This window comes from Canis lupus, chromosome 29, assembly GCF_011100685.1.
Source record: "Canis lupus familiaris isolate Mischka breed German Shepherd chromosome 29, alternate assembly UU_Cfam_GSD_1.0, whole genome shotgun sequence".
In the NCBI taxonomy this organism is placed as follows: domain Eukaryota; kingdom Metazoa; phylum Chordata; class Mammalia; order Carnivora; family Canidae; genus Canis; species Canis lupus.
Genome location: NC_049250.1, coordinates 17,006,407 through 17,024,223, shown reverse-complemented (window position 1 = coordinate 17,024,223; position 17,817 = coordinate 17,006,407). Strand labels below are relative to the sequence as shown.

The 17,817-nt window shown below is 37.5% G+C and overlaps 1 protein-coding gene, 2 long non-coding RNA genes and 1 other non-coding gene across 9 annotated transcripts in view; 2 read left to right on the top strand and 2 right to left on the bottom strand.

The window, feature by feature from the left end:
- Positions 1-3,625: 3,625 nt before the first annotated feature.
- LOC111093151 lies at positions 3,626-5,640 on the bottom strand. The gene is made up of 2 exons (XR_005381060.1): positions 5,501-5,640; positions 3,626-4,794 (listed from the first exon to the last, which is right to left on the bottom strand). It is a non-coding gene; the product is annotated as an uncharacterized LOC111093151 (long non-coding RNA).
- The window catches only part of PPP1R42 (protein phosphatase 1 regulatory subunit 42), a 65,657-nt gene continuing 53,375 nt past the window's right edge, over positions 5,536-17,817 (top strand). For 4 of the 6 annotated variants that reach the window (XR_005381054.1, XR_005381055.1, XR_005381056.1 and 1 more), the window contains exons 1-3: positions 5,536-5,799; positions 15,375-15,541; positions 16,866-17,004. Coding sequence is in view for 3 of the 6 variants with exons in the window: in XM_038579437.1 (XP_038435365.1) it covers positions 5,551-5,799; positions 15,375-15,541; positions 16,866-17,004 (555 nt within the window). In the remaining 3 variants the exon portion in view is untranslated. Of the gene's footprint in view, positions 5,877-12,013; positions 12,229-15,374; positions 15,542-16,865; positions 17,005-17,817 lie in introns of all 6 variants that reach the window. The other 2 variants (XM_038579438.1, XM_038579439.1) reach the window with 2 other exon arrangements.
- Positions 11,205-11,341, top strand: LOC119866813. Its single transcript, XR_005381321.1, has one exon. It is a non-coding gene; the product is annotated as a small nucleolar RNA SNORA51 (small nucleolar RNA).
- The window catches only part of LOC111093152, a 47,192-nt gene continuing 46,133 nt past the window's right edge, over positions 16,759-17,817 (bottom strand). The window contains exon 4 of the long non-coding RNA XR_005381061.1: positions 16,759-17,025. This is a non-coding gene — a long non-coding RNA (uncharacterized LOC111093152). The remainder of the gene's footprint in view (positions 17,026-17,817) is intronic.

Here is a 17,817-nt window from a genome sequence, read left to right as displayed (position 1 = left end):
AGGCTGCTTGGGATTCTCTTTCTCCCTCCCTCTTGCTTGCTTGCTCTCATAAATTAATTTATTAAAATAAAATTCCTAAAACATAAGCAATGAACTGTTCTGAAACCTAAACTTACTCTAAAAGTGTTAAGTCCCTTTCTTATAAATGCTTTCTAAAAGACTCAAACTAAAGTGTTAGACTCTAAAGACAGATGTTTCAGAAATATAGAACATTACATAAATTAGACTATCAGTAGCAATATTTACAAAACTACTTTTCAGAAAATATTTTAATATAAGATGTATTAACTGTACGATATATGACATTAGTGATTTTCAACTTAGATCCCTCAATTTATAGTCACATCTCATACATGTTATATTTATTACAACTTGACCCTCTAGTGGAGGATGAAAGTGATCCACTTTAGAAAAGATATTTTGTACATTAAACATACTAGAACTTGAAATATAGAACTTGAGAAAAAGTCTTTGTGTATTAAAATTAATAGAAGTTAAAAAATATAACACAACTAACATTGTAATTGTATTAATATAATACAAATAACAAAGTTATTTCACATCCACTCTTGGGTAGTGAAGGAGCAATGGAGAATCTATAGCTGGATTTGAAAGTAGTTTCTGAGATTAAGTGAACTTACCTGGGTTCAGTTTTGACAGGTTCACTTTAAACGTGTCTCTAAGACATTTCATTTCGAAGTGAAATGAATGTCTAGCAGCCACGTGGATACATAAGTCTAGAAATTAGGAGAAATGCCTTGGATTGTTTTATATGTAACCTACGAAATAATCATTTACATTTATAGATTACATTATATAATAAATGACAGGGATCCCTAGGTGGCTCAGCGGTTTAGCGCCTGCCTTTGGCCCAGGGAGCGATCCTGGAGTCCCGGGGTTGAATCCCACGTTGGGCTCCCTGCATTGGAGCCTGCTTCTCCCTCTGCCTGTTTCTTTGCCTCTCTCTCTTTCTAGGTCTATCATGAATAAATAAATAAAATCTTTAAAAAAGAAAAATAATAAATGACAGAAGTCAGTTACTAAGTTTTTAAAAAATTATTTATTATTGGTGCCCATATTGTATAATCATGGTATTAGAAATCCATGAAGCTCTCAATTAAAAGATCATCTCAGGTTACAGAAATCAGGAGTGATACCTGAATGGAAATTGCCTCATCCATAAGCAAAGGGTTTCCTTTGTATTGATTCTACAACTGCAGCTTCTATAAACGGATACTTCTTAAGAACTCTTTCATTCTGGGCAAAGGGCGGGGGGCAGTTAGCGCCGCCTTCGGCTCAGGTGTGATCCTGGAGACCTGGGATCAAGTCCCATGTCGGGCTCCCTGCTTCTCCCTCTACCTCTCTCCTTCTGTCTCTCTGTCTCTCATGAATACATACATAAAATCTTTAAAAGAAAAAAACCTTTCATTCTAACCTAAAACTTCTGGTAGTCACTTTATTTCCTTTGAGCTTCCTCTCCAAATATCTTATGAAAATAGTAATCATGTCCCAAATTTCTAAGCAAATCTTCCCTCAACGGAATTTTCCATTGCTCTCTGTATTATTTATTGCTGCATTAAGAAATTACCCAAAAATTCAGTGGCTTAAAACAATATGCATTTATTATTTCACAGATTCCATGGGTCTGGAATTTAGGTCCTCTCCTTCAGGTTCTCTCATAAGGCTGCAATCAAGGTGTTGGTCAGACATGAGGTTTCATCTAAAAGTTCAACTGGGGCAGGATTGACTTCCAAGCTTAAACAATAGGTCTCAGTTCCTCACTGGCTGTTGGCTAGAGGTTATCTTCAGTTCCTTGCCACATAGGGCTCTCCTAAATGACAGTTTGCTCTATCAAAGAGTGCAAGCCAAAAATGCAATAGGGAGAGTCTGATAGCAAGACAAAAGTAACAATCTTTTGTGACCTAGTTGTAGAAATAACATTTCATCAACTTTGTTACATTGGTTAGAAAAAGTCACAAAATCCAGCCCACATCAAGGGGAAGGGGTCACACAGGGCATGGATACCAGGATGTAAGATCACTGAGACCATGTTAGAAGTCTACCTATCACACTCACGAATATTTATCAATCTATAAGGTCAAAACAAACAAACAAAAAAAGTTAACTCCAATAACTGCTAATTTTTCTGTATAAAGCTATGTGATGATATACAGGTCTACGCTCTTTAATTTGTTGGTTTCTCAGTGACAATATCTAATCATTGAAATGTTTAGTACTTCACACAGGGCTATATAATATGTACTCTAGAAGGTCAGGAAATATATACTAATGGACAAAGATAGACCAATATATGGGGAAAAAATGTGTGTTTCTGTCTAGAGGTACTTGGAAACTCTAGTGGAGACTTAAAAATGTGCTTTGTAGTACTATTCTTCCAAGAGTGCCTTTTAAAATGACTCTCAAGACTTCACATTATTTTTACAATACAAATTTACCAACATCTGTCAAAGTGTAAATCCTAAGAGTACTTTATACTGAACTTACAAATGTGTCACTGAAGACAAGTATTTCTTGTAGTTAAAAAAAAAAGTATTTCTTGTAGTCTGCCAAATTTCTGCCACATTGGAAAATAGACAGATGATTGTTTAACACTGTATGCCACTAGACAGGAATTATATTTCACATCTTAAGGAGAAAATACTTTCCCTTAAGCTTAATTTGTTGCATTAAAAAAAAACCTAATTAGTAATTTGGCGATTTTAAAAAAGATTTTATTTTTAAGTAATCTATATACCCAACATGGAAATCGAATTTACAATCCTGAGATCAAGAATTGCACGCTCTACCAACTGAACCAACAAAGTACCCCAGTAATTTGACCATTTAAAAAAATTTTTTTTTTTTTTTTTAGGGAGAAGGGAGAGAGAGAGAATCTGAAGCAGGATCCATGCCCAGTGCAGAGCCCCACTCGGGGCTCAATCTCTCTCATGACCCTGAGATCATGACCTGAGCTGAAACCAAGAGTCCAATGTTCAATGAAATGAGTCACCCAGACACTCCATCCACAAAACTATTTTAAATAGGAGCAGTCACAAAGAGATCTCCAATTCCATGAAGACCAAAACCCAAAATGACCTTCCAAAATAATTTTATTTTAAAGAACTGATTACTGGGGAAAAAAAGAGAAAAAGTCATAATCCTACCATCAAGAAATAACCATTATTACATTTTTTGGTATAGAGGTACAGATCTGTATAGATCTACATCTAAATCTATACATCATAGATGTAAATATATAGCCTTTTAGATATTTAAGTGTGTATATAATTTTACCACAAATGAGATCACACTTTTTTATTTTTTTAAAGATTTCATTTATTTATTTATTCATCAGAGGCACACACAGAGAGAGGCAGAGACATAGGCAGAGAGAGAAGCAGGCTCCATGCAGGGAGCCTGACGTGGGACTCAATCCCGGGACTCCAGGATCACACCCTGGGCCCAAGGCAGGCGCTAAACTGCTGAGCCACCCAGGCATCCCCACATTCTTTTTTATAATGATATATGTGTCCTTCTAAAACTTTTTATTCTTTCGGAACCCCTCCTCTTCAAATTCTTCCGTAGTATCTGAATCTAAATTATTAATTTCTGAATCACTGAATTGTGTTCTCATAATAAATTTCACTTCTGATGACTCTGTCTCTGAAATGTTTTTTTTTTTTAAGATTTTATTTATTTATTCATGAGAGAGACACACACAGAGAGAAGCAGAGACACAAGCAGAGGGAGAAGCAGGCTCCATGCAGGGAGCCCGATGCGGGACTCAATCCCAAGACTCCAGGATCACGCCCTGGGCCGAAGGCAGGCACTAAACCGCTGAGCCACCCAGGCGTCCCTTGTGTCTGACATATTAACCAGCTCTGCTTCTCTCGTCCATCAAAAGTAGTTGGCACAATTACTGACTTCCTATTTCTCTTTTCCCTACTTTCTCCCTCACTACCATTTATGACCGCATGGTTTCAGTGATTACTTCTATTCTGGAAACTATTAAACCTATCTCCCTTCACACTTAACATGTATAAACCAAACTCATCCACTTCCCCTCAGATTACTTGCACCCCTCTTCTTTCTCTAGTATAATTCCTTTACTCTAGCTAACAGCCAGAAATTATCTTCAACTTCTTCCTCTTTTGTCCTATCAATCTTTATTAAATCATGTTTCAAGATGCCTCCTAAATGTGTTCATTCCTTGCCCCTTCCTTTGCAGTCAACCTAATCCAGGCCAATATTCTCTCACAACTGGACTTCAGCAACAATGTTCAGAATGGGGTAAGGGTTCATCTGTCTGTATTCCCCTATCTTTCCTCCCAGGCTTCTCTTACTCTAACAGTCAGTGCTGTCTAAGGAACTTGAGCTTGAAATCAGGAGCCCAAGGGTAAATTCCCTCTCTGGCACCTCAGATGTGACCTTCGGCATATTTTTTGCCTTCCTCCAGGCCTGGAACTTTTCTTATTTGCAAAACGACAAACTGGACTGTCGCGTGGGCTCTAAGTCGCCTTGCAACTCTAACAGTCTTCTACTCTGATGCTTCTTCGCTCAAGAAGGGCAAACACAGCCTCCCACCGCGGCCCACACCCACCCCTCACCCTCTCCCACCAAGATCACCGCTGTGACTGTTTTCCAGCTTGCATCGCTCACATTCAGACGGCTCAATTTACCATATCCACTGTAAATATCAGTTCCTTGTTCTACTGTGCTTCTTCATTTATAAATTATTCATTTTTCAGACATTAATGGAGTGACTGCGGATGTACAAGGCACTTTGCTAGGTCCCTGGAACAGAGAAATTAAAGACATAATCCTCGCCCCTCAAAGAATTTACCATCTTACGGGAGACACTGGGTAACACAGATATAGTAATGTGTTAAGTACTATGTTAAATCATTTAAAATATCTTCGTTGTTTGGAGGGGCAGAAAAGACTTGAGTACATAGGAAATCCTCAGAAAGGACGTGCGAACTCCAAGCTGGGTCCTTGAAATTCAAAAGCGTGTCCTGGGATCCCTGGGTGGCGCAGTGGTTTAGCGCCTGCCTTTGGCCCAGGGCGCGATCCTGGAGACCCGGGATCGAATCCCACGTCAGGCTCCCGGTGCATGGAGCCTGCTTCTCCCTCTGCCTGTGTCTCTGCCTCTCTCTCTCTCTCTCTGTGACTATCATAAATAAATAAAAAAAAATTTAAAAAAAAAATCAAAAGCGTGTCCTATTGCTACCTTGAAGGGCGATGAGAAGGGAAATTTAAAGTAGGGCATATTGGGGCAAGTGTCAGACTGGAACACTGGAGGGCAAGAAGCAAGCAGTGAAGCTGGTCAAGAACGAACTGGAACGCCACCCTAAGGACTGCAGATTTTACCTGAGGAAAGTGTGGAGGATGAGCTGTACTACGGTTCAGACGATTACCTGGTCTGTTACTGGGAAAAGGTTAGGGTTAGTTCAAAGCTGACAGAAGGACAATAATCCGGTAGGGGGGAATTGTAGCCTACCGAAAACTGCTTTGGCCACAGTTTGGTTCACGTAACCGCCAACAGGACCGATGCCTCGCGGCCTCGCCGAGCCAACCGGCTCCGCCCGGACCCCGTCCAGCGGCCCTCAGCCTCCGGCCGCTCGCGTCACAGAGCGACCGGCGCCCGCCACGGCGTTGGGCGCTTCCGGAGACATCGCGAGATTTCCCGGAAACCCTGTCCCCAGCAAGAGCGTCTGGTCGCCTGGCAACCGCACCGCGCCGCCGAGGAACCTGGCACTGAAGAAACTTGACTTCCAGACTCCGCTCCTTCAGAAAGTGGTGAGGTGCCTTCTAGGGAGAGGTGGGGGCGCTGAGGAAGCCCTAGAGCCACGTTTCTCAAACGAGCCTGCCTGCCAGTAAGACTTTGCTGGGTCAATGGTTAACATGAAAATCCCTAAGCCTTATCTCGGAGGCATCTAGAATTTCCAGAAAATCAGTCTGGAAGCTTTTGTGTTTGAAACAAATAGCTAGAATCAGGCAAGGTTGGGAAACAGCTATAGAGAAGGGAGACGCAGGTGCAGAGGTGGCCGCCGGGCTGAGGGAGCCGGATCTCTGAGTACAGATCTGAGTTTGAAAAGGTGAAAGCCTGAGAGCCAACCCGGCGATTTAGTGCATTGGGAAGTCAGTGAGCTTGGGGCTCGCTAAGGGAAATATACAAACTAAATTCGGAATCATCGGTTACCTGTAATTTGTGGGAGCCCCAAGAGATAAATTAAGCCAAAGGGTCTATTAAAATGGATTCCCAGAGCGCCTGTAAAGCAGCTCTCTGTCCCCCCTGGCAATCCGGAGAGAGAGAGATATCCTAGGCAGGAGGAACCCCGAGACAACAGGTATCTAGGAGTGAAAAATTATGAAAAAGCTGTTTCTCAAACTCTAGAAAATAATGAACCTCTTTTAAAAGAAAAGCAAGAACACCCCACTAGTGTTGACATAATTATTTTTATTATAATGTTCCAAAATGTGTCCAAATCCAAACTAGGTTCAGTTTAACTATCTGAAGCTTATAGTATCCCTAAAACAAACAAGAATACCAATAACGTTTAAATTCATGTTACATTAACAAGATGAATGGTGGTGTTTTGATGAAACTAAATCCTCTCTTGTGGATTTGACTAATACAATGCAGATTTTTTTGAGTGAAGTGTGTTATGGGTTGATTCAGTTATCTTCCTTCCCTTATTCAAGCCCCTGGACAGTTTTCCTATAGCTTGTTGATGAGGTCCATTGGCCTTCCCTTGGTTTAATAAATATTTCATTTATATACCACATTTGCCCCTTTACTTTTCTAATTATCTGAGAGAATTAAATTTATTTCTGTACAAACACCAGTTTGTGTACTGGAACCTAGAGACAAAATCCATTTATAGCTTAGTCATTCATGAGGATTCAGATGATCCAAAATTTACCTGTTTTAGCCCAGATTAGAAAAGAGAGCCAGAAGCAAAGTCTCATATGATAACACTTTTGGGGGGACTGTAATCGCAGGGGAGCAGGAGAGAAGGAAAAAAGGAATGAGAGATGGAGGAAGAATAAATATAGCCCTGTATATAAATCAAAGGACCAGAGCTATTTTCTGTGAGAACTTTTGAAATGGCTATGTCTTCTAAAGTCTTTGGGGAGGGGGAGAAGGGAGAATAAATAATTTGTGACTCTCCCACCCCCTTCATAGTACAGGGTTGCTCCTGTTTGGCAACCTGTTTAGCAGTTTCCTGCCTCAGCTGTAAGAAAGAAATTCTGGGGGTTTAACCACTTTAAGATGTGCATTTTCACCACAGTTATCAATGTAAAAATGATATTTGAAATTTCCAGAGTAAGTTCTAAAATTTTAAACTAGGATCTAAAGAAATCATGTTTTAAAATATTTTAAATATTTCAAATATTTTTTAAACATTGTATTTCTATACACTAGCTCCAGATAATGTGATTCCTAAAAGAATGTCACTTGCAATATCAACAAAAATATATGATCGCTAAAAATGACAAAAAAAATACACATGGCTTTGTAAGAAAATTATAAAACTATTGAAAATCATTAAAGAAGCACTCGTAAAACAGAGAGGCATACCATAGTGATGGAAAGGAGGACTCAGTATTAGAGATACTTCACAAATTGTTTACAAATTCAGTACAATACCGAGTCACCTGGGTGGCTCAGCCGTTGAGCGTCTGCCTTTGGCTCAGGGCCTGATCCTGGGATCCTGGGATGGAGTCCCGCATCAGGCTTCCCAGGTGGAACCTACTTCTCCTTCTGCCTGTGTCTCTGCTCTGTGTGTGTGTCTCGTGAATAAATAAAATCTTTAAAAAGAATTCAATGTAATTCCTAATAAAATCCTGACAGAATTTTTCATGGAACATGGCAAGTTGATTTTAAAATATATATGAGGGATCCCTGGGTGGCGCAGCGGTTTGGCGCCTGCCTTTGGCCCAGGGCGCGATCCTGGAGACCCGGGATCGAATCCCACATCGGGCTCCCGGTGCATGGAGCCTGCTTCTCCCTCTGCCTGTGTCTCTGCCTCTCTCTCTCTCTGTGACTATCGTAAATAAATAAAAATTAAAAAAAAAAAAAGAAGACTTCTTCAAAAAAATAAAAAATAAAATAAAATATATATGAAAGAGTTAAGGAGGAGAGGATTCTGGGAATATGGCACAGTAGGAAGCATCTTGTTTCTCCACCTACACAACAACTGCACTGACAGACTCTGGTGTAAATATTTTGGAACCTGGAGTCTACTGAAGGCTTACAACTTCCAGGGGAAGACTTAGACAATGAATATCAACAAATTTTGGTCAATTTCAGCTGTACAGCAACTATCTATTCCCTACACCCAACCCTGTAGCAGGAAGCTATGCAGGGGTTTCTGGAGCACCTTACAAACAGCTTGCAGAAGCCAAAATGGGCAAAAAACACACTAGCCACCAAATATCAAGGATCTGTCCTCTGACCACCAACTGCTGCCTCTGATCACAGCAATGCAGACAAAACTGCAAAGCAAAACCTAAACATGTTTACAAAGAAACAAAGCATAAAACATGAACAGAAAAACCCCAATACATTTGACATTAAAAATATATAGCTTTTGTTTTTTTAGAAGATGCCATTAAACACAAATTAGAAAAAAAAAGGAGAAAAGACAAACTATAATTGGGGAATAGATATCTGGTGCATATATAATCAGCGAAATATCAGTTTCTGATAAAAATACAAGTGTATCTAAAAATTACTTATAAAAATATAACCCATAATGAAAAATCGGTAAAATATAAGAAACCACAATTAATAGAAAAGGAACTCCAATGGTGATAAACAGGAAAAAACTCTCAATCTCTAGGAATTATAGAATGCAAATTAAACACAGGGAGGAGATGAAACTACTGATCTTGCTATCTTCAAATCCCCTCTTTGTTTTATTTTCATATATATAAAGATCTGAGGAAAAACAAAAACAGTATGAGATATCACTTCACACCCATCAGATTGGCAAAAAGCCATTATCAACTGCTGACACTGGAGTAGCCTGCACTATAAAACAATAGGAATGTTCTTAGCTGCACTGGTAAAATTCCTTTAGAAAACAATTTGGCAATTGAATAAAGTTGATAATGTGCAGCCCAGAAATAGCCACTTCTAGTTTTAAACCCTAAAGAAACTTGCACATCAGCTAAAAATGACATGTATATAAGAATCCTAAAAGCAACACTGCAAAGGAAAAAAACAACAGCCAAAGATCTATCATCAGAAGAAATAAATTACCTACAATAGAATGCTACATAGCAATACAAATATTCTAGAGCTATACACATCAACTCTGATGATTCTCACAAACAAAACTTTAAGCAAAAAAGAAAGTTGGAATCAGAATAGTAACATTTATGACTGTAAAAATATATTTTAAAAAGAACTATATATTGTTTAGCTATACATACATTTGTAATAAAAGTATAAAGACATGAATAGAGACATCTAACTCTAAACTCTAAAAATAAGAGAATAAGGAGAAAGATATAGAAGTGTTCCAAATGTATTTATAATGTTTTATATTTTAAGGTGGCCTGTAGGTCCATGAGTGTGGTGTTATTCCTTACACTTTCTTTTTTTAATTTATTTTTTATTGGTGTTCAATTTGCCCACATATAGAATAACACCCAGTGCTCATCCCATCAAGTGCCCCCCTCAGTGCCCGTCACCCAGTCACCCCCACCCCCTGCCCACCTCCCCTTTCTACCACCCCTTGTTCGTTTCCCAGAGTTAGGAGTCTCACATGTTCTGTCTCCATTTCTGATATATTTCCCACTCATTTTTTCTCCTTTCCCCTTTATTCCCTTTCACTATTTTTTATATTCCCCAAATGAATGAGACCACAAAATGTTTGTCCTTCTCCGATTGACTTATTTCACTCAGCATAATACCCTCCAGTTCCATCCATGTCAAAGCAAATAGTGGGTATTTGTCATTTCTAATGGCTGAGTAATATTCCATTGTATGCATATACCACATCTTCTTTATCCATTCATCTTTCGATGGATACCGAGGCTCCTTCCACAATTTGGCTATTGTGGACATTGCTGCTATAAACATCAGGGTGCAGGTGTCCCGGCTATTCCTTACACTTTCATCATGAAATTTAAGGCAATATTATTTTTACTTAATTAGAAACTTTGTTCAGAATATTATCGTCATGTTTGAAATTTGATCTGTAAACAATAATTTTACATTTTTGTTGTAAAATGAATTCATGAAAATGCCAAAAGTCTACAAAGATTTAATAATTTTATTCTATAGATTACATTTTGCACTCTGGACTATCTAAGGATACATTCCATATCTTCAAATATTTTATTGTGAGCTTTTTATATAATGTAGCTTGGGTAGTTCTATCTCAATGTATGAGAATGCAAATTGAATCTATCTTTTACTAAATTCATTTTTCCTCCTAAGCATTGAGTTCATGTCCAGAATATGACACAAATACTAAATTCATTTTTCCTCCTAAGCATTGAGTTCATGTCCAGAATATGACACAAATTTAAGTGTTTGGTGGCAAAATTACAGATACTTTAGAAAAGTAATGCTCAATTTTAAACTATACTTTAAAAATACAATAAATTGGGATCCCTGGGTGGCGCAGCGGTTTGGCGCCTGCCTTTGGCCCAGGGCGCGATCCTGGAGACCCGGGATCGAATCCCACGTCGGGCTCCCGGTGCATGGAGCCTGCTTCTCCCTCTGCCTGTGTCTCTGCCTCTCTCTCTCTCTCTGTGACTATCATAAATAAATAAAAATTAAAAAAAAAAAAAAAAAAAAAAAATACAATAAATTTTATAAAACTGAGACATTTATCACTTAAATAGCTATACTTCCTGGATGATTGGAAAAGATTTTTTTTTAATGTATGGACCACATCTGGATCTCTTACATAAAGCAATATTTTATTAATTAATTTTATTAATAGTATGTTCCCCTTATTTAATAGTCCTAATGTATTCCATATAAAACTGTGAAGTAAACAGTATTCATCTTTCTGTGAACAAAACAGTAAAATAATAATGGTAATAGCAAACATTTATTGGCCTATGTACTAAGCACCATGTAGAATATCCTATACATGATTATCTCATGTAATCTTCACAATATCCCTTGGAAGTAGGTACCATTTTTATGCTAATTGTATAAGAAAAAGAGGGAACATAGGTTCCTGGTGCTTACCAGCTTATAAGGCTGTGTTCTTATACTGACTGATCAGAAAGAGAAAGCAGAGTAAACACACCAAATACACCTCAGCCCAGGCCCTCTGCCTGGTCTGTATTATGAATGGGGAGGATACAGGTTAAAAAAAGAAACTGATATACCATGACCAAGACTGCCTGACCAAGGGCAATGGAGCCAAAATTTGAACCAGTTTGGACTGAAAACCACTGTATTATGTTGCCTCTTCGTGGATTACAGTTGTAGTAACATGACAAAATTTCAACGCCAGTTCCATTTTCAAATATTTTTGTACCATTGTCCTACGTACATACTTAAGGTTTTCATACAATATGTTCTGATTTGAGGGTTTAGAAAATATGATCAACATGGGTACTATGGAAAAAGGAGCCAGAAGATCTGATCTCATTCTCAACTGCCACTACCTTGAGTAGTTTGATACAAATCTCCAGGCCTTAGTTTCTTCATGAAAACCTCAGATGATACTCCTCAAGAGAAAAAAATCCTTTAAAAGATGCCCACAGTAATAACTCAATATTAGTGAGAGGAAAAGATTTGTAAGTAGAAGTGAATGAACATTACATATTTAATTAATTTTGGTGTTTTAAATCTTTTTATGGTTAGACTTTTATGGTTATAGACTTAAGTTTATAAACTTAGCAAATATCTAAGTGCCTTAAAAATGTCTCTGAAATAGATTATCAAATAGTTTTATATAAGAAATCTAAAAAGTCAAAATAATTTTTCCTAAATTGCATGTACATAATACTTCTTTTTTTCTTTTCTTTTTAGAAAGTTGGGCATAAAACAATGCCTAAACCTGCTTTTGATATGGTATCAGAACAGAACTATTGCTGAGAGTTTGATTTATAGAAACCATGGTTCGACTAACCTTGGATCTAATTGCCAAACATAGCAATCTTAAATCCCGAAAAGAAGAAACCACTTCACGATACCTGAAGAAAATAACTCACATAAATTTTTCAGACAAAAATATAGATGCAATTGTAAGGATTCTGAAATTATTTCCTATTTTTAAATAATTAGCAATATTAAGTTTAAAAATTAGTCTCAGAAAATACCTTCTTATTAACTATATTTTGATCAGTCAAATTGGAAAATACTTTTAAACTATATTTTGATTAGTATTGTGTTTTCATTTTAATTTCCTGCTTTTGATGTTAAAATTATGAAAATTAAGTCTCTATAAAATATACCATTGTGATTATTGAATACATGTGCGAAATATATATGTTCCCCTGAAGTATTCTCTAGTGTAGCAAACTAGATTTGAAAGCATATGTTGGAAAATAATTTCAAAGATAACACTTTTGTATAATTCCAGATCCTTGGAATATGAGGGTTTTTAAAATAAGATAGTAAGAATTAACTATAGGAATACCATATTTCAAAACTTTAACAGTGAAATCTTTTTCACTCATAATTTAACTGATTATATATATGTAGGTCATTTATACAAGACAAGATTATGTTTAGTTAGATATACTCTGACACTATATTTTCTCTGTGTTAAGCAAATTCTTGGCTTTAATTTGGGAAACTTAATTTAAAAGGAGCAATATCCCTTTTAGGCCTATTTGTATTAGTGTCCTTTGTCTATAATAAAATGCTAAAGACTATAAATGCAAGAAATTTCCTCAGAAACACAAGGTACATGAGGGCAGAGATGATGTCTGTTTTGTTCACATCACTCTAAATCCCCCATCCAACACAACACCTAACCCATGTTAAGTGCTTAATAAATGTTTATCAAAATGAATTAAAGAAATACCAAAGTCCGTGGCACAGTTGTCCATTAAGACTTTTTTTTTTCAGAGACTCTACCAAATTCCTATTCTGTATTTCTTTACAGTTTCTTAGTGATCCTTCTCCCCATTAATCCAATTGCCCAGGAAACTATTTCATCATACCATTACAGACTTGCCCTCTACAGAGAGCCTCCATTTAATGTTCTTTTGTCTCCTAACAATCAGTGCTCCTTCGGTGTAGATGATCTTTTTTAGGCAGAAAGCAAACTAGTTAAAGTATAGTTAGCCCTAGAAAAATATGGGGGTTAGGGACACCAACACCCCCACACTCCCCAACGTCCTACCACCCAACACAATTGGCCAGAAGTCTTGATAATATAAAGTCAACACATAAATTGTACTATATATATTATATACTATATTATTATAATCAAGTAAGCTAAAGAAAAGAAAGTGTTATTAAGAAAATCATAAGGAGGAACACCTGGGTGGCTCAGTGATTGATGTCTGCCTTTGGCTTAGGTTGTGATCCTGGGGTCTTGGGATCAAGTCCTGCAGGGAGCCTGATTCTCCCTCTGCCTATGTCTCTGCCTCTCTCTGTGTCTCTCATGAATGAATAAACAAGATCTTTAAAAAAATCATAAGGAAAATACATTACAATACTGTACAGTATTTATCAAAAAATAATTCATGTATAAGTAGACCATGCAGTTCAAATCCATGTTGTTCAAGGGCCAACTATAATTCATACAAAGGGGATGCTTGGGTGGTTCCGTTGGTTAAGTGTCCCACTCTAGTTTCAGCTCAGGTCGTCATCTCATGGGTCATGAGATTAGGCCCTATGTCATCAGGCTCCACACTGGGCATGAAGCCTGCTTGGGATTCTCTCTCCCTCTCCTTCTGTTTCTCCCCTTACCCTATCACACATACCTGTACTCTCTAAAAAAAAATTCACACTAAGATAAGAATAGCCTGTAAACTTAAAATTCCCAAGATGTGGTTATATTTTTAAAAATCTTGTTAATAAAAACTAAGATACTTTTTAAGATTTTATTTTTTTAAAGTAATATCTATGCCCAATGTAGGGCTTGAACTTACAACCCCAAGACCAAGAATTTCATGCTCTACCAACTGCACCAGCCAGGCACCCCAAACTGAGATATTTTTGAGCATAACTTCACTTTACCTCTTGCCTACTTAACTCTAGGCTGACTCTACCACCACATAGGAAATGGCAAACTTTAAAAAATACCTTTAATTATTTTCTTATCTCAAGAGTAACTAATGTGCATTTTTATGAAATATATATATAAAAGAAACTGACTTATAATCCTATCATGCAGAGTGATAATGTGTATTATCACTATTAATGTGTAGATGATGTCCTTTCAATCTTTTTTCTAGGCATGTATTCATATAATTTTTCAATAGTGGGTCATATTGAATGTACTGTTTTCATTTTGAGGTCTAAAGAAACTAAAGGATAAACAGTTCAACAGTATTCCTTTAACAGCATTATCATAGTTTATTAATCTATTGCCCTTGATTATCTATATAATAGCTTCCCATTTTCAGTATTAGAAACAATAGTTTACTTCTAATCCTACAGAAAGATTAAGACCTGATTTATAGGAGTGCCTGAGTGGCTCAGTCAGTTAAGCATCTGCCTTAGGCTAACATCATGATCCCAGGGTCCTGGGATTGGCCCAAGTTGTTGGAGAGCACTTTGGGGTGGGGAGTCTGCTGCTCTCTCTCCATCTACCCTTCCCTTCCTCCCCTCTCACCCAACCCTGGCTCCTTCTCTCACTCTCTCTCAAATAAATAAAATCTTAAAAAAAAAAAAAAAAAAAAAAAAAAAAAAGACCTGATTTATAATGTTGAAGCAATAATTTGTTAAATGCTTCAACTTCTAGAGGAATCTAATTGCTTCCAAGGAAAACTGCTTGTGCTAGGAAAATCTTAACAAATACAATTTTATTGGTATAGTTACAGAATACTAAAACCTAGAACTGTTTTTATAATCATTCTAGTCTTCTTTTGACTGTGCTAAGAACAGAGAAATATTGTTCCTTTTATATTAAACTTAAGGAAATTTGCAGAATGATTAAGAGAAAAACTTTCTTAAAAATAAACTTCTGGGATGCCTGGGTGGCTCAGCGGTTGGGCGCTGCCCTTGGCTTGGGGCATGATCCTGGGGTCTAGGATGGAGTCCCCGCATCGGCTCCCTATGGGGAGCCTGCTTCTCCCTCTGTGTCTCTGCCTCTCTCTCTCTCTCTCTGTCTCTCATGAATAAATAAATCTTTAAAAATAATAATAAAAAAATAAAATAAATTTCTAAGTCTTCAGGAGAAATCAGGTATGACCTGTTTTTGTTTTCCTTTTAGGAAGACCTCTCTCCTTGCAAAAATCTTACTGTTTTATATTTGTATGATAACCGTATCAGTCAATTGACTAACTTGAATTATGCTACAAATCTGACCCACCTGTACCTACAAAACAACTGTATTTCATGCATAGAGAACCTCATGTCATTAAAGAAACTGGAAAAACTGTAAGTGCTTTTGTTTTTAAGTATCATAATTGTCATCATTACAGGAATATTTTTGCGTGTGGGCCTTTCCATTATCTGCAGCTTTATGGAACAGGCCTCAATTTTTATTCTTATAGCATTAGTACAAAATAAACTGTTACCCATGTAATACTTGGCGATTTGTTTCATTAAGCATGATATACTTTTCTTTAGCAGGAGGGTGAGTTGTCTTAATCACTTATAAGAATACCTAAAGTATTTAAAAACTCAACTGGTGAAAAAAGGTTTCCATGGAAACCAGATGAGTTCTCCTTTCAGAATTACACATCTCAAAGGGGCAGGATCCTAGAGTCGATAATGTTACTTTAGATTTGATTGTAAAAAGGCATTTACTGCCTATAATGATTTTAACTCAAAAATCAAGTCTGGTATATTCAGTTTTCCCAGATTGGAAGAATTAAGAGTGCTTCTCAAAAAGTGAGCCAAGAACCTCAGAATGGGAATAGAGTGGGATAGAAAATGCTTATTAAAAATGCAGACTGCTGGGGATCCCTGGGTGGCTCAGCGGTTTGGCGCCTGCCTTTGGCCCGGATCGAGTCCCGGATCGAGTCCCGGATCGAGTCCCGCGTCGGGCTCCCGGCATGGAGCCTGCTTCTCCCTCCTCCTGTGTGTCTGCCTCTTTCTCTCTGTGTGTGTGTCTATCATAAGTAAAAATAAATAAATCTTTAAAAAAATAAAATATAAAAATGCAGACTGCTGGGCTCTAACCTAGGTAGCCCCAAAACTTACCATATTTAAAATCAACTTCCTAATCTTACCCACTCGCAAATCTGTCTCTCCTTGCATTTTTAAACCCACCACCTGGGGGGCACCTGGGTAGCTCAGTCAGTTAAGTATCTGCCTTCAGTTTATGTGATGATTTCAGGGTCCTGGGTTTGAGCCCCATGTTGGGCTCTACGCTCAGTGGGGAGTCTGCTTCTCCCTCTCTCTTTGCCCCTCTTGCCCTCACTTGTGCTCTCTCAAATAAACAAAATCTTTAAAAAAAACAAAAAACAAAAACCTACTACCCAGATAATTCTTCATCCTAACATATAAAAGGAGTATTGGTAGATCATTTAATAAAAACTATTCCAATTCTCTCACTTTAAAAAAAATAAACATATTTCTTAGACTAAATTGAGAGAATCATATAAATAAACTTCTCATTGATTCATTACAGTGAGAAGATTCTGCGTATTTCCACATATATAATTTTCACTTGGCTCAGTGATTGTTATGTTTTTATCATGTTTACAGACCATGATGTTCTCAGAATGTCTATTTAAAATTGCTTTATATTTTGTAGGTATCTGGGAGGCAATTACATTGCTGTTATAGAAGGTTTGGAAGGAGTAGAAGGATTAAGAGAGCTTCATGTTGAGAGTCAGAGGCTTCCCCTTGGAGAAAAGCTTCTGTTTGATCCAAGAACTCTTCATTCTCTGGCAGTAAGGTCACATTTGAGTATTCTGACAAAGAATATAGTGATTAATAGTTTAGTGGAGCAAGAAGGTAGCAAAAGTATATTTGAACATTATACATACCCTGTATGTTTATATGGCCAGGTGAGAATTTATTTGAGGATTGAAACTAGGGATGCCTGGGTGGCTCAGTGGTTGGGCGCCTGCCTTCTGCTCCGGTTGTGATCCTGGGATCAGGGATCGAGTTCCGCATCAGGCTCCCTGCGAGAAGCCTGCTTCTCCCTCTGCCTATGTCTCTGCCTCTCTCTCTTAGTCTGTGTCTCTCATGAATAAATAAATAAATATTTTTTTAAAAAACTAATTTTTCTCACATAATTTCACAGAGACTCAGCAGCTATAAAGTGGGAATAATAATGCCTGCCTCCAGGGTATCAAAAGGATCAAAAGAAGGATGTGAAAAGGTTATGTCCTTATTAAGTTCTAATCCAGATGTCAATACATTCATAATTTCCACCTTGGTGATTATCATGATTCGAAATTTAAAATTTTAGGAAAAAGCCTAAGGAAAAAATAATGCACAATAATTTGGCAAATTTTAAACAATCTAGAGAACCATGATGGTGATAAATTGTTTTCTCGCTGGATTCTGATTTGGTAGTACGTTGCACTATATATGGTCTGCCTCATCAGAAGCAGCAGCTATGTGACCTGACACCCATATACACTGTGGAGGTGTCACAATTAGTTGAGAAGCCAGAGGGCGCAATGGAAGCTTTTACTAATTCTCAAAATGGGATTTGTTAGGAAATTGCTACCTTCAATTCTGGGGCAAGAGATGTA